Source organism: Phyllostomus discolor, chromosome 3 (assembly GCF_004126475.2).
Source record: "Phyllostomus discolor isolate MPI-MPIP mPhyDis1 chromosome 3, mPhyDis1.pri.v3, whole genome shotgun sequence".
Classification (NCBI taxonomy): Eukaryota; Metazoa; Chordata; class Mammalia; order Chiroptera; family Phyllostomidae; genus Phyllostomus; species Phyllostomus discolor.
The window spans coordinates 198,286,441-198,312,062 of NC_040905.2; the positions used below are offsets into that span (position 1 = coordinate 198,286,441).

Genomic DNA, 25,622 nt, shown 5'->3' on the forward strand with positions numbered 1-25,622 from the left:
TGGCCCTGGGTTGGGGATGTGGGCTGTAAAGTACCAGGTTTTGTGGGTGCTCACCACACCCCCACCTCAGACTATACTATCAAGCCTCAGACCCTCAAAGAAGGCCCAGCCTGGATTTTCCCAATTGCCTGTGGATCTCTTCTAGGGCCCTCAGGGACCCCAGGGACCAATTGGGCCTCCGGGAGAGATGGGACCCAAGGTGAGTGCCGAGGGACCCTTGTTTGTCCCTTGATACTGCTAAGGAGGTGGCCTGCCTCTGTGGGGGGTCTCTGCCCAGGCGGGGGGGCAAAGGTTGTGTCCTGTGTGCTGCAGAGACTGCAGAGTAGGCACCCTGGCCAAGAGGGTAGACGCACTCCAGTGGCAGAGCGTGAGGAGCTGGACGCCCAGTCCCAGGGGCTGTGGGTGGGATGCAGGGTGCCAGTACCCTTGTCGGGGTAGGGGTTGGCAGTGCCTCCTTTATGGCACCAGGGAAAGCAGCAATGCCCCCGCCCCCACCCTGCTGGGACTTCAGCCGAGCCCAGGTTTGGTTGCAGAATCAGCCTTCTTAAGGTCATGCAGTAAGGAGTGTGGAAGGAGCCTCAGGCACCCCTGCCTTATCCAGAGGAGCAAACCGAGCCCCGGGGTTTAGGCAGCCATGCCAACAGTGATAACTCAGGACCACTTCCCGCCCTTGTCTCCCTGGCCCGGCTGCAGAGAGAAGGGCTGGAATCACTCAGCCCTGAACACAGCAGTTGCTGGCTGCCTCTCCTGGCCTTCTGTGAATCATGAAATTTTCCTCCTTGTGCTTGCCAAGGGGCTCCTAATGTGGTAAACCACACTCTTGGGGAGGGAGAGGGCTCCAGCAGCCTCTGGGGAGCCCCGAGGCTCAGCTGCCCGAGCCCATCACTGCTTTTCCCCTAGTCCTGTCTCCAAGCCCCCTCAGTGTCTCTCATGCTGTGTGACTTCGGACACATCCCTTGCCCTCTCTGAGCCTGCCTCAGTTATCTCCCTTACAACCCAGGGCCAGACCCTGCTCTGGAAGGGACCAATGACATTTTCTTGCAGGGGCCACCTGGTGCAGTGGGAGAGCCAGGACTTCCTGGGGAAGCCGGGATGAAGGTGAGGAGGGATGAAGGAAGAGCAGAAATGACCTGCTGGAACCAGCTTCCTGCTGGCAGCCACGTGCCCCCCCACCAAATAGAAGCGGGCCTTTCTTGTGCCCTGGATCATGGGTTCTCTGTGCACCTGGCTGGGGAGTGGGTCCTGGCCATGGCCGTAGCCGAAGACCCAGCTGGCCCAGTGCCCATGCCCACACCACCTGCCCAGCACCCAGCAGTGTTTTCTTCAGCACCTGCCCCTGCCCCCACGCTGGGGCAGCCCTACCGCCTCGCCTCCCGATACCATCTGCGTTTTAGCACAGATACCCCCTTTACCTGCTGGGAAATAGGCACCCATCGATGATACCTGGGCTCCGGAGAGAGCCCCCTCCCGCTCCATTGTTGGAAGAGGACTCTGTTCTCTTAGCAGGCCCCAGAGCCGTGCTGGTGGCCTGAGGGGTCCTTGAGGGGCTATGGAACAGGAAGAAGATGACCTCCCAGCCATTCAGAGGGAACTGAACCAAGCCTGGGACTGTCTGTCTTAGCTTCCAGAATCGTTTGCTCAAGCAATGCCAAAAACCGCCCCTTCGATAAAACCGATAGAAAGGGAACCATTGGGGTCGGGGCAGGGCTGCGGGCTCAGCGCTCTGTGTCCTCCTGTGCCCCGGACACCAGCAGGGAGGGAGTGCAGCTTGGAAATCACCGCAGGAGGAAGACCTTTTTAGGGTCTCTTGGGGAGGTGGTGACATTGATCTGTCCTATTGGGAGCCTCTTCCTTGTCGGGTCTCTCTTCAAGGTGCTCAGGGAGAGAGAAGGAGGTGGCCGGCCCCAGCCACCATCGCTGCATCTGACACTCTCTGGAGCCAGCCCACCTGTGTTTGGGGCCTGAACCTGTGACCCACTAGCCACGAACTTGGGCTGGTTACTTAACCCCTTGGCCCTTCCATGTCTTCATTTATAAAAAAAAAGACGCCTTTCCCGATGGGGCCGTTAGGAGGATTAAATGTGTGAAATAAAAATGTGCAGTGACCCCTGAGCAGCACAGGCTGGAATGGTGTGTTCACTTGCACAAGGATTTTTTCAACTGGCTGGTGCAGTTCAAACCTGCGGCATTTGAGGGTCAGGGGCGAGGTGGGGAAGCCAAGGTGTGGGGGCCTCTAGTTACACGCAGTCTCAACTGCACCTCTCACCCTGGCACTGCTAAAGGCTCAACTGCACTTAGGACAGCGCTGTGCAAGTGCGTGATAGTGGTGGTGGCCTGGGCTCTGGCTGGTGTTTTACAATTTCGTTTCGGTTCCTGGGAAGAGAGGGCTGCCCTCCAGCCCCACCAATCAGAGCTTGGGAGGGCTGGGGCTGGCCCTACACACCCCCATGGACCTGTATTTGGTTTCTCCTAGGGTGACCTTGGGCCTCTCGGCACCCCTGGGGAGCAGGGCCTCATTGGGCAGCGGGTAAGTGAAAGCAAATGTATTTCCCCTGGGAATGCCCCCCCCCCCCCAGACCCAGGGGTGTCTGGGTAGGGGAGGGCTTTCCCCAACAGCCCTGAGTCTGTTTCTTCCTCACCTGGAGAAACAGACTGGGAATCTCAGCCTCCCTGGGTGGGTCAGTGTTCCCACAGTGTCGGGGCGCTCTTCAAAGAGAAGCATTCTACGGTCAGAATGTTCAGGACTTGCTGCCTGCTTGGCGCTCCCTCTGGCGCATGAGCAGGAGCATTTTCAAAGCTCTGAGAAGGCCTGCACCCAAGAGATTGGTTTCTTTTGGGTCAACCCAAGGTCTGGGTAGCGTTCCCAAACTTGCTGGCAAGGTCAGAGGGCCGGCCTCACTTTCCTCATCCGAGAAAGGGGATTCCACCATGGAGTTCCAGACAGCTCACTGATTCCAGGAGCCGTGTCACCAGTGGCCACCAGTTGTGGGCACTTATGCTGTGCCCTGGAGGAACCCTTAAGGGAAGTGGGGTCAGCCCCACTTCCAGATGAGAAAACAGACGCCTATGGGGGCTGAATGGTTTGCTTGTGGTCAAACCGCCAGAGATTGGGAAGCCCGGAGGGAGCACTGATTGGGGTCTGCCTGATGTCAAAGCCTTTCTCCCCCACTAGGCTGCGCTGCTTCCCAGGCTAACTCACCAGCCGGGGTGGCTTGGTGACCAGCAATCTCTAACTCAGGTCCTCAGGCAGCCCCGGCCCAGCCTACCCTGCAGACAGTGGGCTGTGCTCGTGTGTCTGCCTCTTCTCTCTGGGAGCTGAGTGGGTGCCTCAGCCTCCCGCTCATTCACCGTCGAGCCACCCACTGTGTGCCGGGCCTGCTAACTAGAGGTTGGGGACTGGGGTCCTGCCTCAAGGAGGGGAGGAAGTAAAAGTACACAGGGCCCCCTCCCCAGTAATGCCTCCTTGTCCCTTCTCTCTTTCCAGGGAGAGCCGGGCCTCGAGGGTGACAGTGGCCCTGCAGGGCCTGACGGGCTGAAGGTAAGTGTCCTTCTGGTGTGGGGTCTGGGGTGGAGGGGTGTTCTGGAACTGCCCCTACCTGTCCCCCCACTGCCCTTCCATGCAATACCTAAGTTTTCTCCCAGAAGCATTCGGTTCCCATAAAGCTCTGAGAGCAGGACTCCAGCTGGTTCCCAATGAGAGTGGGTGAGAGGCGAGCCCCCCTCCCCCCCAAACACCTGCCCCCACCCCACCTATTGTCCCCACCCTGTTCAGGCAGTTTTAAGGACCATCCCCAGCCCACTTTCCACTCCTCCTCACTTCTCTTCTCCTCAAACCTGCAGCTTCTCTTGGCTAAGGCTGGTACCCGAATGCCTGCCCTATGCCAGGCCCAGGGCCAACAGCTCTGATGTCGGTTATCTTCCAAACATCCTAAATGATCAGGGCAATAATAGTCATTACCACCCATGGCCGTAACCCACTACTTATAGAGGATTGGTCGCACATGCACAAAGTACTATGCTAAGTCCTTGAAATAGACCCCATCTTGATCAATACTGACTGCAGGGGTAAGTTCTATCTGTAGGTAAACTGAGACTCAGTTAAGCAACTTGCCCGAGGACACCCAGACAATAATTAGCACAGCCAAAACCCAAGCCTTGGCTTGCCCTGTATACCACGTTCCCACCCTAAAGGTGAAGAGGCTCAGAGGGAGGTAGAGGCGTATTCATTCAGTGTCTGTAGGATCCAAAATCCAAAGCCGGGGCTCACGGGCATCGAAGCCTGTGGGCTGAACTCAGACTTGCCACGTCCCATAGATCTATCCGTCAGCCACAGATGCTAGAACCTTAAGGCGGCGCTGGAGCTCCCCTGAACCCCGGGCACGCGAGCACTGCTCTCTGATGCTGGCAGCCCTACCTCCAGCTCGGGCCGGCCCTGGCCTCCATCTCTGGCCCAGCGTGGCTTTCCCCAGAGCTGACCTGTAACACTGTGTGAGCCAGCTCCCCAGCCCAGGGTCCCAGGTGCCATGTCCCAGGATTCCCTGTGTCATCCATTTACTCTCCAGGTGACCTCAGATAAGCACCCCTCTTCTCTGGGCCTCAATGCCCCCCATCCCTAGACCCCCACCCCACTGCCCTATCCCCTCTGTTGCTCGGGGTCTGGGCTTCCCCTTCTTCCCAGAAACCTCCGTGACAGCCCCTGGCTGGCTCCCATCTGCCCTACATTTTTCTTGCAGGGGCAAGAGCGCCCTCTGCCTGTCTCTCTCCCTCTGCACCCTGCTGCATCCTAGGGTGTAACCAGGGCATTCCCGCATCCCTCCCCCACCCCCACCACACACACACCCTTTCCCAAGTGCCTGCTCACTGTTTGGCGAGGTTGAAGAACACTGTGTCTAAGATGCTCCCTGTACTCACTGTGAGTTTGCACCACCTGCCTTAAGAGCTTTATATGAATTAACACATTTAATCCTCCCAGCCACCCTGTGAGCTGCATACACGACAGTCGCCACTCGGCAGATGAGAAAACAGGCACGAGGCTGAGGCCTGCTACCCTTCTGGGCAGCTGCCTGCTTCTCCTTAGAATCCTGGCTGTGGTGGGATGGGAGGGGTCTTCAGGCCTGGTGCCTCTCGTGGTCTTTCCCCCTCACCGGTCGCAGCCCCTCGTCCCTGGCTGCTTCCTCTGTCCCCTCCCCCCAAAGCCAGTTCTCCCCCAGCCCCCGGGCCAGAGGAGTCATGCAGACGTGCGGTGTCTTCCCTGGTCCTCATGGGACTCCCAGGAGAGAACCTGTTTTCTCCATGGGGTTTGTTGAATCACCTTCACGGTGAAAACAACCTCTGGGAGGTGCACAGCACTTCATAGTTTACAGGGTGATTTTGTGCTGATTATCTCTGCTGAGTGTGCTGACAACTGGCCCATCACAGTGGTGAGGACGGTGGCAGGGACAGTGGTGGTGACTCTTAGCATGTGCGCCAGAGGCTGTGCTAAACTGTCGCATGGGGTAGTATCTTCCAACTCTCATAGTAACACTCTCGTGCTTATTTTACAAGGGAGGGAACTTGGCCCAGAGTTGCACAGCTATTGAGAAGTGACAGCAAGATTTGAGTTTAGGCGGTGTAACCCCAGAGGTGAGGGAGGCACTGTCCCCTGAGCGCAGAACCTTGGAATTGGAAGGAACCTGAACCCTGGGGGCTCACCGTGCTCTGCCACAGACTTACACGTGTGTGGCTTTGGGAAGTCTCTGCCTCTCTCTGGGCCTCGGTTCCGTCATCTGTAAACTGAGAGAGTTGAGCTAGTCAACTTGTAAGGCTCTCCTGGGCATTAGCAGGTACCCTAGCATCCTGGGATTCTCTAGAAACCCCAGAGCCCATTCTGCATGGAACCCACAAAAACCCCCACCCCAGTGTGCGAGAGCCCAGGCTGTGGGAGTCTGGGAGGTCCCTGGAGCCTGAGCTCCTGCAGGGCGCAGCCTGGGGCCCCTTGCTGCAAACCAGCTCAGCTGCCTGCCTCTTAAGAGCTAGGACAGTAGGTGGCCAGGGATGATGGGCCAGAAGGGGAGTCCTGGAGCCAGGGCCATCTGTGAGAAGGTCTTCAGGGCTGGCCCCTGACTCCATGTCAGGCCACGCTTGGAATCGAAGAATGTCAGGGAGCAGGGGCCTCAGAAAGCCACCTGCTTGGCCCTTTTCTGGTGCCCAGGCCTGCTCTGTGCTGGTCCACACAATAGCTGGGAGTCTCCCCTATCTGTGTCACCTCTGGACCTCTCTCCAGCGGGAAGTCCTCCCCGGATGAGCTAGAAGCTGCCCCGCAATCCCCCACACCAGTCCCGTGCACCCAGAGCCCAGGCCCGAGCAGGACTGGCCTGTGGTGGGTCCGCTCAGCGATCCTGTTCCCACGTTCCGGCTTCACACCCTCTGAACTGAATCTTTCCCCTGGATGCACACCAGTTTATCTGTGTCCCTCATAAAGTGCCGTGCCAGGAAACAGAACTGGCAAAAGACACTTTGCTTCTTGAAGCCGCTCCCCCACCCACCCCTTCCTCGTACCCATGACTTCATCCTGTCTCCTGAGGGCCTCTCAGACTGTCGCTGCTAGGCCACCTTCAGACTGGCCGTAGGTCCCACCAGCCCTGCTAGCCCTGATGGGGGCAGCCTCTGATGGGCACTGCCTTGGCCTTCTGTGGCCACTGCCTACGCTGCACCTGCTCTGTCATGGGGCCAAGGACAACAGCCCAGGGCCCCTTCTGGCACAGCCAGAGCCAGGGCTGTGTGAGTGCTAGCTGCCGTCCACTCATCATTGGAGGGCGTGTTCTGCAGCCAGTGAAAATGAGAACCACGCAGAGCAGGCAGCAGCAGGAAAATGTGCTCACAGTAGACAAAGACATTAGCAAAAATAATTACAGGACTGTGCAGTCTGATTGGATTATGCCTTTGAAGTTTAGTTTATTGCTAACTGGCTGTGTAACCTTGGAACCATTATTTCGCTGCTGAGACTGGTACATAGCAATCAAAACAATTACCTCTTATTAATGTTGTAAACTGTTTCCCGTGTCAGCAAAGGTTGAAAATGCAACGCAGAAAAATGGAAAAAGTTCAAAGAAGTAGAGCTCGGCAAATTTTTTTTCTTTATAAAAATTTAGCCCTGGCTGGTGTGGCTCAGTGGATTAAGTGCCGGCCTGTGAACCAAAGGGTCACTGGTTCAATTCCCAGTCAGGGCACATGCCTGGGTTGTGGGCCAGAACCAGTAGGGGGTGTGTGAGAGGCAACCACACATTGAAGTTTCTCCTTCTCCTTTCCTGTCTCTCTAAAAATAAATAAATACAATTTTTTAAAAAAATTTATTTCAGTGTATTATGATTCTTGTCTTCCCCATGTATCTACATTGGAGAGAGCAACCCTAGTCTCCCGAAACTGGCCCCTTCCTGTGAACTTCATGGGGTGGGTGTGCTGAGGGTCCTCCCTTCCCTGAGCCACCCCCTCCTGGGCCCAGGCAGGGCACCAGCAATTGCCATGTCAGGATGTTCCCTGTGCCTGCAGGGCCTTGGCAGCTCAGAGAACCGTCATGGAATCCAGAAGCTGCTTAGCTGTGGACATCTGAATGCACCCTGAGGTCTGAGTCCTCTGCTGGGCTTAGTGACTAATTATTCTTTCTCTCTCTCTTCTCCTCATGCCCTTCCCCCCCAGGGGGACAGGGGTGACCCAGGGCCTGATGGTGAGCGTGGCGAGAAGGGCCAGGAGGGACTGATGGGCGAGGATGGGCCCCCCGGCCCCCCTGGCATCACCGGCGTCCGGGTGAGTGCACATGGCTGCGTGCCAGCACGGAGGGCTCCTGAGAGCAAATAACACTTGTCCTCTTCCAGGCAGTTGGGTGGGAGGCCTTTTGGCGGGAGCTACCTAAGGGTCTTTTGCCGTGGCCCTTCCTGTCCTGCCTAAACTTCCCATGGCTCCCCAGTACCATCAGAGTGATATCACTCTCCTTAGCCGGCTGCTGTACACCGCACAAACCTGGCCCCTGCTGACCATGTCCCGCCCAACCCCCACATTCAGCTGCACTGAATTTAGCAGGGTGAATGCAGCAGGAGGGGTGCTGGCCCCATTCTCCATCAGTAACTTGCTGTGTAACCTTTCACTTGCCCCTGCCCTCTTCGGCTCCCACCCCTGGTATGATGAAGCGTTTGGAAGGAATGTGTGTTGAGATCGCTTTGAGTCCCAATGCTCCAGGGGCTCTTTTCCAGTGAGCTTTTGCGTATCATGACTGTGGAATGGGCAAAAACATGGCAGAGACCAGCGCTGGATCCGACATCCAAATGCTGAGATCTAGCTCGGGCACCCACTGCCTGTATGACCTCCAACAAGTCACTGCCTCTCTCTGGGCCTTGGTTTTCTCATGTAAAGAGTCAGTGAAGCTTTGGGTAAGAAAGCACTTTATAAAATGCACCAGAAATGTAAACGATTGTCTTTAGGAATTTGGAAAAGAAAATGACTAGAAGCTGGAGGTGACGATGATGGTGGTGGTGGTGGTGGTGGTGGCAATGGTGATGCTGATAGTGGTGATGGTGATTATGTGGGTAAGAGTGGTGGTAATGGTGGTGGTGATGATGATGGCAGAGTTGGTGATTATGGTTGCAGTTGCCATGGTGGTAATAGTGGACATGGTGATGCAGGTGGTTTTAGTGGTGGTGGTAGTGGCGATGATGTTGATGATGGAGTTAGTGATGATGATGGTTATGATGATGATGGTAGTAGTGATGGTGGTGATGGTGATGATGGTAGAGGCAGTGATGGTGGTGGTGATAGTGATGGCAGTGATGATGATGGTGGTGATGGAGTTAGTGATGGTCATGATGGTGGTGGTGATGGTAGTGGCAGTGATGGTGCTAATGATGGAGTTGGTGATGGTGATGATGGAGTTAGTGATGGTGGTGGTGATAGTGATGGTAGTGATGATGATGGTGGCAGTGATGGTGGTGATGATGGAGTTAGTGATGGTGGTGATGATGATGATGGTGGTGGTAGTGATATCAGTGATGGTAATGATGGTAGTGATATTGCTGATGATGGAGTTAGTGATGGCAGTGATGGTGGTGCTGATGGTGATGATGGCGATGATAATGGTGGCAGTACTTGTGATGGTGATTGCAGTGGCAGTGGTGGTGCCAGTGGACATGGCGACCGCAGGTCATTTTAGTGGGGGAGGTGGTGGTAGCAATGTTATGTCCATGTTTTGCTGTCCCTCCCAGTTCTCACATACCGGAACTTTAAGGAGGTTTGCTGGGGCCAGACTGAGTGTGTGTTGGGTGATGGAGGTGATGAGAACCCTGCATTCAAGTCTCTTTTGCAACAGGGCTGCAGGAAAAATATCTCCCACTCTGTGGCCTGGAAATAGCTGAGTATTTAAAAATAGAACTTTATGAGCCATCAGGGCCTTCCCAGAAATACATCCAAATGGATGGGGGCCCAGTGCGAGTCTTCATTCTGGCCCCATAGGCTCACCCTACTGGAAGCACCGGCACTCACTCAGGGTTTCCCACACCCGGGAAGCTCCCGGCTGCCGAGGGCCCGTCGGAACAAGTGGCCGGCTGCCCAGCCTGTGCTGGGGGAGACTCTGTCTCCCTGGTCCTGTACTAAACACTTTGGCACTAACTCATTTCCCCTTCTGACAAGGGGTCAGCCATTGCGAGCACCTCAGTCCACCAGCGAATCCCATCGGCCCCTGTATCCTGATTTCACAGCTGCCCCGCTGGGACCAGCCTGGGCCAAAGGGTACCTAGAAACTGAGATTTCATGTCTCATTTCTAACCTGGCTGGGTGACCACAGAGAACACCCACCTCTCATTGAGCCTCAGTTTCTCCAGCTCTAAAATGAGATAAAGAGTCTCTTTCTCCCAGTCCTCTGGTGAGAAGTGAGCGAGATACGAGGTAGGGTGCAGACACAGTGCCTGGCCATGGCTGAGGCTGTGGAGACTGTCATTAGTTTATTACTGGAGGAGCAAGAGGACTTGAACCTGTCAAGTCCATGGCTGTCTGAGAGAAACAGAATATAAGCCATGGGTACGATTTAAAATTTTCTAATAGTCACATTTTTTAAAAGGTGAATAGAAACAGATGAAACTAATTGAAGGAACATTTGATTTAGCCCAATATACCCAAAATACAAACACTTCAACATGTAATCAATGTAAAAATTATTGACAAAGTCTTCTGCATCTCTTGCACTAAATCTTTGAAGTCCGGGGTGCAGTTTCCACTTATTGCACCAGTCGATTCAGATGCTACATTTTCATTGAAAAGACTTGATCTGTATTTAGATTTTATAACATATGCAGTTGAAAATGTAGATTCATATCCCAGGCTGTTTCTAACATACTTAAATGTTTTCCAATAATTTAGTTCTCCATTCTTTAATTTCATTTCACTAAAATCTAAGCAGATGAAGAATTCAGTTCTTCAGTCACCGCAGCCACATTCCAGGTGCTCAGGAGGCATGTGTGGTGAAGGGCCACCATAGGGACAGTACAAGGCTGGCTCAAAGCCTCCATGTTACAGGTGGGGGAAACTGAGGCAGGGAACAGGGAAGGGGCTGGTCCGGGGTCCCATGAGGACTCCAGCACCAGGATGTAGCACCGCCCCTGTTTGGTCCTTCCGGGGGCTACAACTTCCCCACTTCCAGAGGGCCCCGGGACGGTCTGGCTGGTACTTCCCTTTGGGACGGAGTCATCTTCTCTAGCACGCTTTTGTCTTTTTGCGTCTTCTGAGTACACATTTCTCCCTTCTGCCAAGTGAATGCCACCACCCACCCCTACCCCCACCCGGTAGGTTTCATGCGCTGGCCGCCCTCCGGGCAGCTATTGAAATCTGCAGACAGGAACCAAGTCCCACCAGCTTAGCCCAGGGGTTTCCTTCTCCTCTGGGATCCCCTCTTCCTACCAGCCCCATCACCATTAGTCAGCGCCGCCTCTTTGAGTGCAGCCCCTGTTCCAAGATGGGGCCATCACCTCCCTCATCCCACGGCAAGTGTCTCTGTTAATGCAGCCAAAGGAATCAAATCAAAAGTTTCAGCCTTCAAGGGACTTTTCCCTGGGGACAGGTGGGATGTCCTCTCCCAGCCAGAAATGCTGCCTGCCCTGTCCCCTACATCCCAACCCAGTGTGTCCCAGGATGGGGACTCTCTTCCCCCTCTCCTGTTTTCTTATCTCTCTCTCTCTCACATGCACACTGTACTTACTCAACCCCTCCTAAACTGAGTTTCCTTGATAACTGTGGAGACAAAGCCAGGTTGGCCCCCCTTGAAGGCAGGGCAGGGGAGAGTTGCATTTGGAGATGCCTGGGGGCGGGGGGGCAGCGTGGCCTGTTAGGGGGAGTCTCCTGGGTGCCCAGTGGGAGAGTGAGGGAGGGCGGCTGATCTTCCTGGGACGAGACCCTGCTGTGAGGAGCCCCTTCAGCCCTGGGTCCTGACAGGGAGGGACCCTGTTAGTGGGGTGCGACCTCAGGGCTTTTCAGAAGTGACGCCCAAGGATCTCAGAGATGAGGGAGGACCTAGAATACCTCTGCTGCCTGCCTGGTGTCACCAACAGCACCCTGAGCCACCCTGAGCCCTGGACAGGGGATCAGGTCTGCCGTGGAGCCCAGGCCCTGACCTGCATCAGCAGAAGCCCTGGTCAGGCACCTTTCCGGCGGGCACTCCGGCTGCCACCATCAGTAGGAGGGAGCCTGAGTCAGGCCTCAGGGTCACTGGGAAGACAGAATACTTCATGGCACATGGAGAGAGTGCAGGATGGAGAGCTGTTCTCCTTGGGACAGCCTGGGCACCTAACAGTAACCATGACAACAGCCACGTATCCAGCACTGACTGTGGACCAGGCACCTTGTAAGCGTGATGCTGCATCACCAGGTTGAATCCTCAGCTCTGTGGGGCAAATGCCACTACTTCGCAGACGAATACGCCAGTCACAGGAAGTGAGGCCATGCTCAAGGTCATGTGGATACTGAGTGCAGAAGCAGCTGTGAACCCAGGCAGTCGGCCTCCCAGAGCTAGTGTGGTGATGCCGCACGGACCTGTGTCAGTTGTCCATCATTTCCCATCTTTCTCTGTCTTTCCCGCAGGGTCCTGAAGGAAAGCCAGGGAAGCAAGGCGAGAAGGGCCGGACCGGAGCCAAGGTCAGATCCCCCCTCTCCTCCTGCCATGATCCGCCCGTGTTCCCCTCCCTCTCCCCCACCTCCCCCAGAGGCCTGGTGGTAGCCTGTCTCTCCTCCTGCTGCAGGGTGCCAAGGGCTACCAAGGACAGCTGGGCGAGATGGGAGCCCCTGGGGACCCCGGACCCCCTGGCACCCCAGGCCCTAAAGGGTCCCGGGGCAGCCTGGGACCAACGGTGAGAACATTTGGGCGGGGTGGGGCAGGGTGGGGTCATGGAGCAGAGGGGCTGAGGGCAGAAAGGTAGGTGTCGTCCGCTCCAGTGTCAGCCGGACACCTGTTGTCCCAGCCACTTCTTTGGAACCACGGGTCCCTTGGGGAGCCTGCAGAAGCTACAGCCCTCCTCCTGGAAAAGTTCACATGATACAAAGTGTTTTTCGCCGTTTGACAGGGTCTGTGGATCTCCTGAAGACCCAGATTAACAAGCCCTGCTTCATCTCACTCTTAATTAAACCAGACCCACCCTTGGGCGTGTTTTTATTGAACTGGAAATAGATTCACAAGGATCAGGGTGAAGCTGCTGCGGCTCCTTGGGTGACCCTGGGGTGCCCAGGCCAGGACTGGCCTGCGGGGTGTGACAGCTGCAGCGGGGAGGAGACCCTAGGAGGAGGAGGCAAGGGAGGGGCGGACAGGGGTGGGGCACAGCATCTCAGACGTGCAGGTGGCACTTGCCCGTTTCCATGGTGAAAGCGCTGCCACCAGGGCTGATTTCAAGCTACCAGCCTGACGCCACTGCACGCGAGGTTGCGGGGAGATGCATGGGGGAGTTCTGTTAGTGCTTCCACCGCACAGATGCCACAGACATGATAGCCTCCTGAGCACAGGCAGCGCACAGCACAGTGCGAGATAATTAGCAGGCAGAGAGTTTTGAATATTTGCTGTCTTTGCTTTTTATAGCATTGAACTGTAAGTCCATATAATTTAAAGTTTCATTACCAGTCTGCTCACAAAATCAGGGAAAATCGAGCCATCCGCTCTCAGGAACCGCTGGATCTGGGAGAAGGAAGGGCTAGCGGGAGGAGGGGAGCTCCAGGACGGGGGGAGCAATGCCACTTGCTCTTCACCTTGACCTCCGCCAGCCTGGGTTCTGGGCAAAACGGACGCACCAGGTGCTGGGCTGAACTGTGCTGGAGCCCGGGGGACAGACTGAGCCTGAGTCCCTGCTGTGAGGGCCACACTCCCTACCAACGCATCTCTCTCCCTCTCGTAGGGTGCTCCGGGACGGATGGGGCCCCAAGGAGAACCAGGACTGGCTGGTTACGATGTAAGGAAATCTGACCTCCCCCTCTCTCTGGAACTCTGTCCTGCAAGCCTGGCTCCACTGCCCCCTCCCCCCTCCCACCCAGGGGCCAGCCCTCGGGCCGCTGTAGATTCAGTCTCCAGGGAACACCTGGGCCCATAGACCAGGGTGGGGGTCAAGGGCCATGGGCGGCCAGGCGGGGTGGTGTGGACACAGAGGTCCTCCCTCTGTGCCCTCTCTGAGTCCTTCTCCTGATGGTGGGGGCCCCACCTACCTCATCCCTGAGCTACTCAACGACTCTCATGTGCAAAGAGAGAGCCTTAGCCCAGCTTTGCATCCAAGTTGGCACCCCTTAGTGGTGGCTGAGCCAAACCCACATTCCACGTCTGGGGGGCCAGGCCGTGGGGAGGCGCAGGGCTTGCTCGGAAAGGGAAACAGTCTCAGGGTGGGGGGTAAAGAAGGTGTGTGCGAGGCCTGCCAGCTTGTTTAGTAGGGGGCCCGGTGTCTGAAAGAGACCCAGCAGGCAGGTGAAGAGGGGGAAAGGAAGACAGAAGAGAGAGGGCAAAGGAGATTGAAACCGGAAGACGGGGTGCTGGGGGCCCACGGAGGGATCTGTACGTGCAGTTTTGGCCACAGCCTGGGAAAGTCTGCTGGGGCAGCCATTCTGCCCCTGGCCCAGATGACACAGCTGGCTCTCCCGAGATCTGGTCCCACGTCTGCCCCGGGGCAGGGCGGGCAGAGTCCTCAACCATCCGGGCGGACCTACCCTAGCCGTGTATCTGGCACCCACATAGCATGTCTTGGAACCGCAGCCCAGAGAGGAGCGGTACCTGCTCGAAGTCACCCGGCACGTTGGGGCCGAGCCAGAATGAAGTCGAACAGCCTGGTGTCTCCATCTCAGACTTCCGGTCCTTCATCACATGTCCCTCCCAAGTCCCCACACCTCCGTGCTCTCACCTCCCACCTTGCCCTCTTGTTTCCTGCAGGGACACAAAGGCGTCGTGGGACCCCTGGGGCCTCCCGGACCAAAGGGCGAAAAGGTGGGTGTTGGGTCATGGGAAGCTGCTACTGCCTGGTATCCGTGCTGGCGGGAGCAAGCCCCTGGGGCACGGTGGCTGGGACAGCCCAGGAAGTTCAAGGCGGGCTCACGCCTGCTCACAGCGGGGGCGGCCAGGAGGCAGGAGGCATTTGACCACTTTTGCAGCTGACACATTGGGTATCGATCGCTTCTGTGCCCGGCACCGGCACCGGAATGGAGACAGACACAGCTACTGCCCTCTTGGGGCTTTCCGTCCAGTAAGGGAAATGGGCCTCGGTTATGTAATGACTGAAACTATGCAGTTCCATCGTCTACATGAACGTGGGAACTGAAGCTTTGCTGGTGAATGAGATCACCCAGCGGGAGCCAGGAGACGGCTTAGGAAGGAGAGTGAGGAACACCAGCATTACAGGGCGAGGGAGGAGCGGATGGACAAGGCAGTGGGGAGGTGTGTCCGCTTCCAGCCACGTGGCTCCAGATGCCGTGGGAGAGGAGCTGCTAGGAGGACCCTTGCGGATCGCTGTGGCCTGCCCCAGTGCGTAGGTGGGGACGCGAGGGGCCAGAGATCCAAGGCATCAGGCCTGGGTCACGTCCCAGGACCACGCCAAGCTGGCCCCGGGACCTGTTTTTGATTCCCACATTAATGGCTCCAAGTTGTTCCTTCCTTTCCCCCCTCCTCTCCCGATGGCTCATCTGGCAGGTCTCCTAGCAGGCGGCGGCCACTGTCTTCTTGACCCGCTGCCTCCTTAGCCCTCCTTTCTTTTGCCGAGTCAGCTCCCCACTAACCATATCCCGCTGTGGGTGAATCACCCTGGCCTGGCTTGCTGTCCAGCTGGCCCATTCCTCCTGCTTGGCAGAGAACAGAGCTGCCATCAGAGCAAGCCACAGACTCTGACATCACACGGGAAGCCACAGGAAGCACCTCTCGGCCCTCATGGTCTGCCGAGGCCGGTTCAGGAGGGGTTAACACAGACCCTAAAAAAAAGGGGGGTCCCTCTGCTGTGGGCCATCTACAGCCCCAGAAGTAGTGTCTGTGGCTGCTAAGAGTGGAACCCAAACCCCAAATCTGCCTTGAGCTTGCTGGGGCCTTGGGTGGGGCCCCTGCACTCCGGGGCCTTGGTTGCCTCATCTGTTGAGTGGGCAGGCACCTTGCCAATGCTAAGCGGTGCATCGCCTGTACGTGAGCCAGAGCCCTTTGCTGACTTACGCGGTGTCATTAGTTTGGTCATGTGTCCGTCTGTGCAGCAGGTATTTATGGATTTATAGTGATTTATTTAGTGTAAGGGCTGCAGCACGATGCCCTGAAGAACTCAAAAATAAAAATAGTAATGTGCATGAACAGTCAGCCACAAGCTGGGAGGGAGGAGAGAGCCAGTTCCTGGGGAGACCCCCTCCCTCCAAAGCATGAAGGCCATGTGCCAGCTCTCTCCCCCAGATTTCTCCCTGACCCTTGCCGTGACTCCCACAGGAAGGTGTCGGTGTCCCACGTGAGCGGTGGAGAAACTCAGTCTCCACGATGCTCCGGGACCAGTACAGGGTCAGTGGGAGGCTGTCAGGGCCAGGGTTCAGGCTGTCTGCTTTGCTAGCGAGACACAAATGCTTCAATGGGCCAATATGCGGTTTAGCCTGAAAATTCCCTGTGGGACAGAGGCAGCGGCCAGAGGGCCTGAGGTAATGGGATGAGACGCTAGGAACAGGGCGAAGGGCGGCAGGGTCTCCACCAGCTCTCTGGTGCTAAAAGTGCATCCCCAAACTAGAGTCACAATGTGGGGGGAGACGGAGGGATCTTTATAGCTGGCTTTTGGCCCAGACCACCCCTTGATTTCTGTGTGGCCTAGGCTAAGACCCTTCCTTTCCTGGGCCTCAGTTTCACCATCTGTAAAATGGGGCAATAGTCCCAGCAGCACGCAGGCGCTGTATGGATTCCGTGAAACAATGTATGAGGCACACCTCATGAATTGCCTGGCACACAGAACACTACGTAAACACGGCCCATCCTCACAGCCCCCAGTCCAGCTGCTTCCTTCCACAGGGGGACTGAGCCCGAGGACAAAGAGCCACAGAGAGTGGGTGGGGCAGAAAGGGAATCCCCGCCCCCTGAGCCAATCCCCTAGGTACAACTGCTTCTAGGCCTGGGACCAAATCCCTTCAGTCTCTGCCCACAGGAGCCTCAGTGCCCCGGGCCAAGGTACAGACCCAGCCTGCCGCCAGCCCTGAGGACTGAGTCGTACCTGGGACAGGCTCCAGCCCCAGGCACGGCTCCCCTCTCCCCTGCCTCAAGCCTTCCCTTCAAATCTTCTAACCTCAAGGGTGCGCAGAGGTGCCGTGACTTGAGCCCCCTGCCCGGAATGCACCCCCTGGGAGATGACACCAGTGTCGTCTGGGGCTGGAACATTCTGAGCCCTGAGCTTCTGCCCCTTGCTGTTCTGAGTACACCTTCCATGTCGCTGGCACATGGCGTCCAACCACCTGTCCTGCAGGTGGCCCAGGGCCCAGGGTGGTCTGCTGTGGCTCAAGGACCCTCACCCTAAACTCAGATTATATCTGAGCCCACGTCAGCCCTGCTGGTAGCAGCAGCAGCAGCCGCCATCTCCACAGCCAGCTGAGGTGTGTGCCGTGGCGTGCCGATAGCTGAGCCAGCCTCAGCGGCGCTGCCAGGCGTTACCATCCCATTTTGCAGACGGAAAACTGTCTTATGGACAAAATCCCCAACTTGGTCCTCTGCGGAGTGCAACCTGGGGCAGCCCAGGGCCTTCTCTGGGGCTCCCGTCAAGGGCGGGAGGTTTGTCCTAAGGCTGGTTCTTGGCCCGCTCGGGCTGTTGGGACTCAGCGAGTGCACGTGTCTGGCCCAGGCAGTGCCCATGCCTGCCAGCGGTCGGAATTAGTGTCCCCCCTGCTGAGCGCCACGCAGGGACTTCTGCATTGTTTCATGAAATCCCACCCCACGTGGGTATAGAGCTCCAAGGCCCTGTACAAAGCAGGGGGTGACCACAGCCCCAGCTCAGAGGGAGCTCACAGCCGGAGAGCGTTGGTTTGGGGTGCTCGGGGGAGGGGAGGGTCATGAGCTCTGTTTTGTGTGCATAATCCCGGTTCCACGCTCAGGGCTGGCTTTGACCCCACGTCTGCCCCTTCCCTCTCTGGCCTCAGTCTCCCCACCTGTAACCCTGAGTAGGCTGGACTCCATCTCTGATGGAGGCCCTCTGGTATCAGTGTGGAGTGGCTGGAATTCACACATTCACCGAGAAGAAGCCATTTGTCCTAAAGCTGTTTCTGTGTCCACAGGGTGAGCAGGGTGAGGACGGCAAGGCCGAGGGCCCCCCAGGACCACCTGGAGACCCGGTAAGGTCCCCCAGCTTCCATCCCCCAGACCCAGGGGGAGGGGGCGCCGAGCAGGGGTGAAGCTGCTTGGAGCTCCAGAGGACCTGGCCAGTGAGGCCCAGGTCAGGCATCCCTGCACCTGGTGACTGGCCTATGTTTCCTGTTGTCCTTGTCATTCAGGGCCCTGTGGGGGATCGAGGAGACCGTGGGGAACCAGGGGACCCTGGATACCCTGTAAGTATCAGAGCTCCTCTCTGCTGGCAGCAGGGCGGGTGTTGTGACAGGGCACTGCTCAGCCCTAAGGCCCTGCCACATGCTACCCGGGATCAGAGCAGCCTTCACCAGGACATGAGCCCTCCCTCTCACCACTCCTGCCCAGGCCCGAAGCACAGCCCCTGAAAGAGGGCTCAGGGTGGAATTCCTGCCAGAAGGGGAAGGGTCTGGTCCAAGACCTTTTCTGAGGGAGGGAGAGGAGGAGGCGAAGAGAGAGAGAGAGAGAGGGAGAAGGAGGTGGGGGGAAGGGGCCCCTCGCTTCAGAGGGCCTCCATCGCCCCATCTGCAGCCAGGAACGGCCCTCCCAGCAGAAGCAGTGGGCAGAGGCAGGAGACGAGCCACGGAATGAGCACCGGGCCCCCAGCAGGCCCTTTACCTCCCCTCCACCCAGATGAGGGAGCTGGAGCTCAGGGGGACAGTGAAACATGGCTAGGAACAGCAAGGGCTTCCTGGGGCTCCTCCAGGCTGAGGGTCACCCCCTCCGAGAATAGCCCCTCACCTCTCTCTCCTTGGCTTCCAGGGACAGGAGGGCGTACAAGGCCTCTGTGGAAACCCGGGCCAGCAGGGCCTGCCTGTGAGTGGTGCTCCCAGTCCTGCCGCCTCCTGCCCTACAGGGGGGTGGAGCCGCCATGGGGGAAATGAATGAATGGGCCCTTTAAAGGTTAAAGGGACCCTCCCTGTAGGAAGGCCTGGGGTAGCCCATCCTGGTTTCTCCTGCCTTGACCCTGGGGGCACCCCCAGAGCCTGCACCCCCAAACCCCTCCCCACCCCTCCCCCTCCAGGCGGAGACTGGCCACCCTCCCCGGGAAAGAACCCTGGGGCTGCCTTGCGTCATCTCACCTTGGTTTGCAGGGGCATCCGGGACCCCGGGGGCGGCCGGGCCCCAAAGGATCAAAAGGGGAAGAGGTAAGAGGGCTGGGTGTCTGGAGGGGGGACGGGGACCCTGGGAAGGGGAAACACTGGCCCAGGCACACAGCAAGGGGGAGGCAGGGCTAGCAGGGCTATAGGACAGGGAGGGAACCTCAGATAGGATTGAATGGCCTGAACAGTGCTGGGCCCAAGCCAATGGCCAGAGCCTCTGCAGCAGGGGACCAGTGAGAGGCCAGCCCTGCCCCTGGGCTTCCAGGCCAGGCACTTGGGCCCCTTTGCAGATTCCGAGGCTGAGGTCCTAGAGGTGGAGGGGCCAGCCACACAGGGGCCCGTGGTCCTCTCACTGCCCTGCTTCCAGAGCTCCTGGGCTTTGCACCTCTCCACACAGCCTCCCTCACCTGCCCCTTGGCTTTTCAGGGACCAAAGGGAAAGCAAGGCAAGGCCGGGGCCCCTGGACGGAGGGGGATCCAGGTGAGTGGCCCACAGCTGCACCTCTCCTACCCAGCTCCCTGCCCTCCCCAGAAGCCCTCACCAGCTTCTCGTGTCCCCGCAGGGTCTGCAGGGCCTGCCAGGGCCCCGGGGCGTGGTGGGGAGACAGGGCCCCGAAGGTGTGGCTGGACCAGATGGGCTTCCCGGCAGGGACGGTCAACCAGGGCAGCAGGTGAGCAGGGCTTGGGCATCTCCCTTTGAGATGAGGTGTGTTGGGGGTGGGGGGATTTGGAAACTTGGATGGGGCAGAACCAACATACCCAGAAGTTCCCTGTGTGGGCAATCGCCTCATTGCTTGGGACCTGGGGTGTTGGCCCTTCTGGACGCCTCTCCTCCATGCTGGCACCCAGAAGGTCATGCCCTGCCCAGGGGATGAGCTTCTGGTTTTTAAGACCCCTCCCTTTTTCTACTCGGAAGCCCTCAGCTCCTCTACCCCACTGGTCCAGCCTTGGCCACACACCTGCTGGTCCAGGGTGATCTCCACCCTGGAGTTTGAGCTCCCTGCCACCAGCCCCACACAGAATCCACCCAGGCTTCCGGCCATCCTGCCTCCTTGGTTGCATCTCCTGAAACATGAGAGATCTTCCTTGCCTTCCTTCTTTGCAGGGGGAACAAGGAGACGATGGGGCCCCTGGCCCCGTGGGCCCTGCTGGGAAGAGGGGAAATCCAGGTGTGGCTGGCTTACCCGGAGCACAGGGACCCCCAGGATTCAAGGTCAGACACTTATTGATCCACTCACCCACCCTTCACCCTTTCTGCCGTGGCACTGACTATAATGACATTGGCTATAATGCTGACATGGGCATCCATGTCCTAGGGCCTGTGTGGAAATGGAGTCCACATTGCCGACCTTTCTTAGGGGTTGCTGTCCTAGCTTGAACCTAACTTAAAGGATAGTTTGTTCAGGCAGCTATAAAACTGCCCCCTAACCAGGCCCTGGTCCCTCAGCTGGTTTTTGAGTTATCCCTGGGCGCCCTCTTATGGATCTTTGTGGAACAACAGCTGTTGCTTGCTGCAGGGACCCTCCTCCAAGGCACCTTTTTAGAAAGCTGCCTTGAGCAATTTGGTGGGGGAGACAGCTGAGTCAGTCTGAGCCCAGGGCTAGATACTGGAGGAAGAATGAGATGAAGGAATCAGACATAGCTCTTGCCGTTTCTGAACTCAAGGTTTAGTTTGGAGAGCTTAGAACAGCCCTCAGGAGGACAGCGAACTAGGGGAGAGGCAGTCTTGACTCAGGGAAGATTGAAATGAGGAAAGGGGAGGTGGTTTTCTAGCAGGAGGAGCAGCATGAGCAGAGGTACGAAGGTGGGAACTTCAGGTTCCATTGAGGAGAAACAATGAAGACAGGCAGCATGCAGAGTAGAGGGCAAGGGAGACCTTGAATGCCAGAGGAAGGAAAGAGACTTCACTCCCTCTTGAGGGGGCTGAAGTTTTGAGGCCCCTCCAGGCCTCTCGCAGAGCCCCAGCCTTCTGAGATCTCAACGGACCCTGTGGAATCACTGTTTTGTCTCTGCTAGCCCCCCCCCCCCCCCCGCCCCTTCCTTCTCCTTCCCTCCCCTGGAACCTCTTCCCCCTCTGACTGGTCATTTTGGTCTGTTTCTTAAAGGGTGAAAGTGGATTACCCGGGCAGGTGGGTCCCCCCGGGAAGCGAGGGACAGAGGGCGGAACAGGGCTTCCTGGGAACCAGGGGGAGCCTGGATCCAAAGGCCAGCCGGTGAGTGAACCCCAGGAAGCACGCATGCTCACTTGCTCTCGTGCGTGCACCAGTGCTCGAGTCCTCTCCTGCCCGTGCACAGGCCCAGGAGCCGCCTGCCTGCTGTGTGACAAGGACAGAGCCATGCCCTCCCTGGGTGCCAGATACCATCCTGCCTCCCTGGGGTGCAGTGGGCAGGAGGAGGCTGAGAAATGAGACCTGAGGGGTCCCTTCAGAATGAGGAGAGGTGGGTCACAACCACATAAACAGCCTTATATCCATCGAAAGACTGGAACCTGTAACTTTAAAGCTTCCCATGAAGAGAACCCCGGGCTCACGTCACTTCGCTGGTGAGTGAGTTCTAGCAAACATTTATGGAAAAATTAATACCAAGGCTGTACAAACTCTTCCCAAAAAGTGGGGCGGAGAGAATACTTCCCAACACATTCTACGAGACTAACGTTAATCTGATGTCAAAGTCAGACAAGACATTCTGAGAAAAGCAAACTACAGACCAACAAACGTCATAAATAGAATAAAAAATTCTCAACACAGCCCTGGATGGTGTAGCTCAGTGGATTGAGCATGGGCCTGTGAACCAAAGGGTTGCTGGTTTGATTCCCAGTCAGGGCACATGCCTGGATTGTGGGCCAGGTTCCCAGTAGGGGGCACTTGAGAGGCAACCACACATCAATGCTTCTCTCCCTCCTTTTCTCCTTCCCTTCCCTTTCTCTAAAAATAAAATCTTTTAAAAAAACTCTCAATATGATTTTAGGGAAGTGAATCTAAGAATATGTTCAAAAGGATAGATAGTACATTAAGATCCAGCGAAGTTTATCCCAAGAATGCAAGGGTGGTATAATATTTGAAAATAAATCAATATAATTCACCATATTAACAAACTAAAAGGGAAACCCCATTAGATCATCTCAGTAGATGCAGGGAAAGGATTTGACAAGATCCAACCACGTTTCTGATAAAAACTCTCAACAAACTCTTTATAGAGAGGAACTTCCTCAACCGATAAAGGGCATCCATGAAAAACCTACAGTTAATATCACTCTTAACGGTGAATGACTGAGCATTTCTCCCCAGCGCTAGCGCATGGAGGCTCCGGGAAAGCCCCGGGGCCTGAAGGTCTACCTCTACAAGCAGAGGGCAGGGAAAGACCAAAGAGAGAGGCTGGCCTCTCCCGTCTGGTGACTCACAACGTTTATCAAGGGACACACATACAAGGCATGTCTTCGGCAGCCGCAAGGTGAAATGGACCACCATGCCCCTTGGCAGGGGCCAACGAATCATATAGAGTAAACAGGAGAATGAGTCACAGGTGCTATTAGTATGTGGATGCTACCAGGTATGAGCAATTACTTCACATGCTTGACCAGGTCAGAACAACAGCCTGCTCCAGGAACCAGCATGTAGTAGGAGGCCTGGGAAGGGTGTTGATTTCTGTCCGAACGAACACCGATTACTCTCACAGCCTCGAAGGGGCGTATGTGGTCAGCAGCACCCCCTGCTGGCCCAGCGGCCATGTCGCGGAATCGTCTCTCCTGCACACTCAGAGAGCTAAGACAAATCAAAGCTACCTGCTCTCACCGACCCTGTTTGACACTGTGCTGGCCGCTCTAGCCCATGCAGTAAGGCCAGAAGAAGAAATAAAATGCATTCACACCAAAAAGGAAGAAGTGAAGCTCTCCGTGTGTGGACGAAATGACCGTCTGTGTGGAAAACCATCAGCAATTAGAATATGTGGGTTTCGCCAGGTGGCAGGACACCTGCTCAGCATGCACAGAGTTGAGTTTCCCTACATGGGCACCAAGCAGTTAGAATTTGTCATCTAAAAAGCGATGCTATTTGTAATAGCATAGAACTGTGAAACACTTAGGGATGCATCAGACAACAGGTGTGCAAGACATGTACGCTGAAAACTACGAGGCACAGCTGAGACAGGCGGAGGAAGACCTAGACGGACAGACGGATAGACTGTGTTCGTTGGTCAAAAGACTCAGTATCGTTAAGTGTCCATTTTCCTCCAGTTGGTCTCTGGGTTTAGAACAGTCTCAGTCAAAATCCCATTTTGGCTTTTCTGAAAGGAAATAAGCAGATTCTACAGTGCACTTGGGAAAAATGACCCAGAGTAACCAAAACAACCTGGAAAAAGAAGAGCAAGGTTGAAGGAATAACAGCAGTTGACTTTAAGACTTACCATGTTACGGCAATCAGCCAAGTACTGGGAGGGCCATAAATATAGTAGCAGATCAAAGGAACAGAGTAGAAATGCATTTGTACGTGTATGGACAACTGATTTTCGACAAAGGCACAGCAGCAATTCAGTAGATACAGAATGGTCTTTTTCACAAGTGGTGCCTGAACAGTTGAATACCTCATGCCACGCACAAAAATTAACTCAATGTGGATCATACGCCAAGTATAAGACCTAAAATGCTGAAACTTTTCAAAGAAAGCATGGAAGAAAATGTTTGAGACCTTGGGCTATACAAAGACTTGTTAGATATGACACCAAAAGCACAATCCATGAAGGAAAATTTTATCAGCCCTGGCTCATGTGACTCAGTGGATTGAGCACCGGCTTGTGAATCAAAGGGTTGTTGGTTCAATTCTCAGTCAGGATACATGCCTGCGTCTCAGGCCAGGTCCCCAGTAGGGGGTGCATGAGAGGTGACCACACATTAATGTTTCTCTCCCTCTCTTTCTCCCTCCCTTCCCCTTTCTCTAAAAATAAATAATTAAAATCTTATTTAAAAAATAAGTAATATAACTTATTTTTTTAAAGAAAAGATTTAATCAATGGAACTTCATCAAAATGTAAAACTTTTGCCGTTCAACAGAGGATGTTAAGGGAATCAACAGACAGCCACATATTAGGAGGAAGTATAAATCATACATTTGGTAAAGGATTTCTAACTAGCATATATAAAGAACTCCCAAAACTCAAGAGTAAGCCCTGGCTCAGTGGCTCAGTGGCTCAGTTGGTTGGAGTGCTGGCCAGCACACCACAAGCTTGTGGGTTTGATCCCTGGTCGGGGCTCACACTTAAGTTGCAGGTTCGATCTCCGGTCAGGGTGCTTATGGGAGGCAACCAACCAATGTCTCTCTCACATCAATGTTTCTCTCTCTCCCTCCCTCTCTCTAAAATCAATAAATATATCCTTGATTTTTAAAAAAAATCCCTCAAATAATAGGGAAAGAAGCAGCCCAATTAAAAAATGGGCCAAAAGATTTTAACAGACACTTCAAGAAAGATATACATATGGCAAATGCGTGAAAATAAGATCAGTATCATTAGTTATTAGGTAAATGCTTGCTAAAGCCACAATAAAACACTACTGCACATGAATTAGAATGGTGAACATGTTAAAAGATTGACCACACCGAGTGTGGGCAAGAATGCGGATCAGTTGGAACTCACGTGGCCCACTAATGGGACTGCAAACTGGCACAACCACTTTGGAAAACAGCTGGGTAGTTTCTTTAAAGTTGAGCCCCACACCTACCACACAGTTCGGGCCTCTGGAATTGTTCCCACCTGAACCGAATCTAGCACACTCCCCCAACACAGTGGCTGTGTGACGTTGAGCCAGTCCTTGCCCTCTCTGAGCCTCAGTGGCGCCGCTGTGAGCAGGGCACATGGGGCTTCCCCCGGGCTGATGTGGGACGTGTGTGCGTGGTGGCGCATGCCCGGTGCCTGGCACATAGCAGGCCCTCGGCCACTGGGGTTACTTTTTAGGAGATCATTCCTTAATAGTGCTTTCGAGATGGGTTGGGAAGCATTTGTGGGTCCTTTCATTCTCTTCCTAGATCTGGGGCAGGAGATCCTGAGTGTTCTAGAGGGTTCCTCGGGGAGCGCCTGAGCTGGCCTCTGCTTTCTCATCTGACAGACGGCACCCCCAGGCACCCAGGCTGACCTGGTTTCTCGTCTGAACTGTTTGTGCTCATCTGCCCATCTCATGAGAGACTGGCTCATGTCCCTGGGAGGAGACAGGCCCAGGGGCTTGGGCAACTGGCCAGGCACCCTTGTCCTGGCCCCACTCACACCCTCTCATCCTGCTCTCCCCTCAGGGTGACTCTGGCGAGATGGGCTTCCCAGGAATGGCTGGCCTCTTCGGACCCAAGGTACAGATTCCCGTCCATGCTGTTCCCATTGGGGTCCCGTCCATGTACCTGCTCGTTCCTTTACGCATCCAGCAAATGTTTCTCCAGCACTTGCAGTGTGGGCTGGCACACAACCAGCCCCAAGCGTGGGCCTCCTGTACCCCGGGCTCCCATTGCAGCCAGCCTGGGTTCTAAGCCCAGCTCCACCGTTATCTACCTGCTGTGTACCTCGGGCGAGTCGTGTGGTCTCTCCAAGCCTCAGGGTCCTCATCTACAAAAATGGGTGTAATGACAGGAGAGGGTAGCCATTAAGTTAAGCCTAGACACACACCACCCAGCATCGAGCCTGCACACTGGTACCTGCTTAATAACTGTGGACGTTTGCTACTGAGGGCCTCTCAGG

General features: G+C 55.8%; 1 protein-coding gene across 5 annotated transcripts in view; it reads left to right on the plus strand.

Annotated features, from left to right (window-relative positions):
• COL27A1 (collagen type XXVII alpha 1 chain) overlaps positions 1-25,622 on the plus strand; it is a 130,298-nt gene that overhangs the window by 93,570 nt on the left and 11,106 nt on the right. For 4 of the 5 annotated variants that reach the window (XR_004902319.1, XM_036022114.1, XM_028513371.2 and 1 more), the window contains 18 exons: positions 146-199; positions 1,045-1,098; positions 2,474-2,527; positions 3,485-3,538; positions 7,675-7,782; positions 12,094-12,147; positions 12,252-12,359; positions 13,392-13,445; positions 14,408-14,461; positions 17,743-17,799; positions 17,959-18,012; positions 18,572-18,625; positions 18,904-18,957; positions 19,339-19,392; positions 19,475-19,582; positions 20,017-20,124; positions 21,017-21,124; positions 25,187-25,240. Coding sequence is in view for 3 of the 5 variants with exons in the window: in XM_036022114.1 (XP_035878007.1) it covers positions 146-199; positions 1,045-1,098; positions 2,474-2,527; positions 3,485-3,538; positions 7,675-7,782; positions 12,094-12,147; positions 12,252-12,359; positions 13,392-13,445; positions 14,408-14,461; positions 17,743-17,799; positions 17,959-18,012; positions 18,572-18,625; positions 18,904-18,957; positions 19,339-19,392; positions 19,475-19,582; positions 20,017-20,124; positions 21,017-21,124; positions 25,187-25,240 (1,245 nt within the window). In the remaining 2 variants the exon portion in view is untranslated. Of the gene's footprint in view, positions 1-145; positions 200-1,044; positions 1,099-2,473; positions 2,528-3,484; positions 3,539-7,674; positions 7,783-12,093; positions 12,148-12,251; positions 12,360-13,391; positions 13,446-14,407; positions 14,462-17,742; positions 17,800-17,958; positions 18,013-18,571; positions 18,626-18,833; positions 18,958-19,338; positions 19,393-19,474; positions 19,583-20,016; positions 20,125-21,016; positions 21,125-25,186; positions 25,241-25,622 lie in introns of those variants that run through there. The other variant, XR_004902320.1, reaches the window with a different exon arrangement.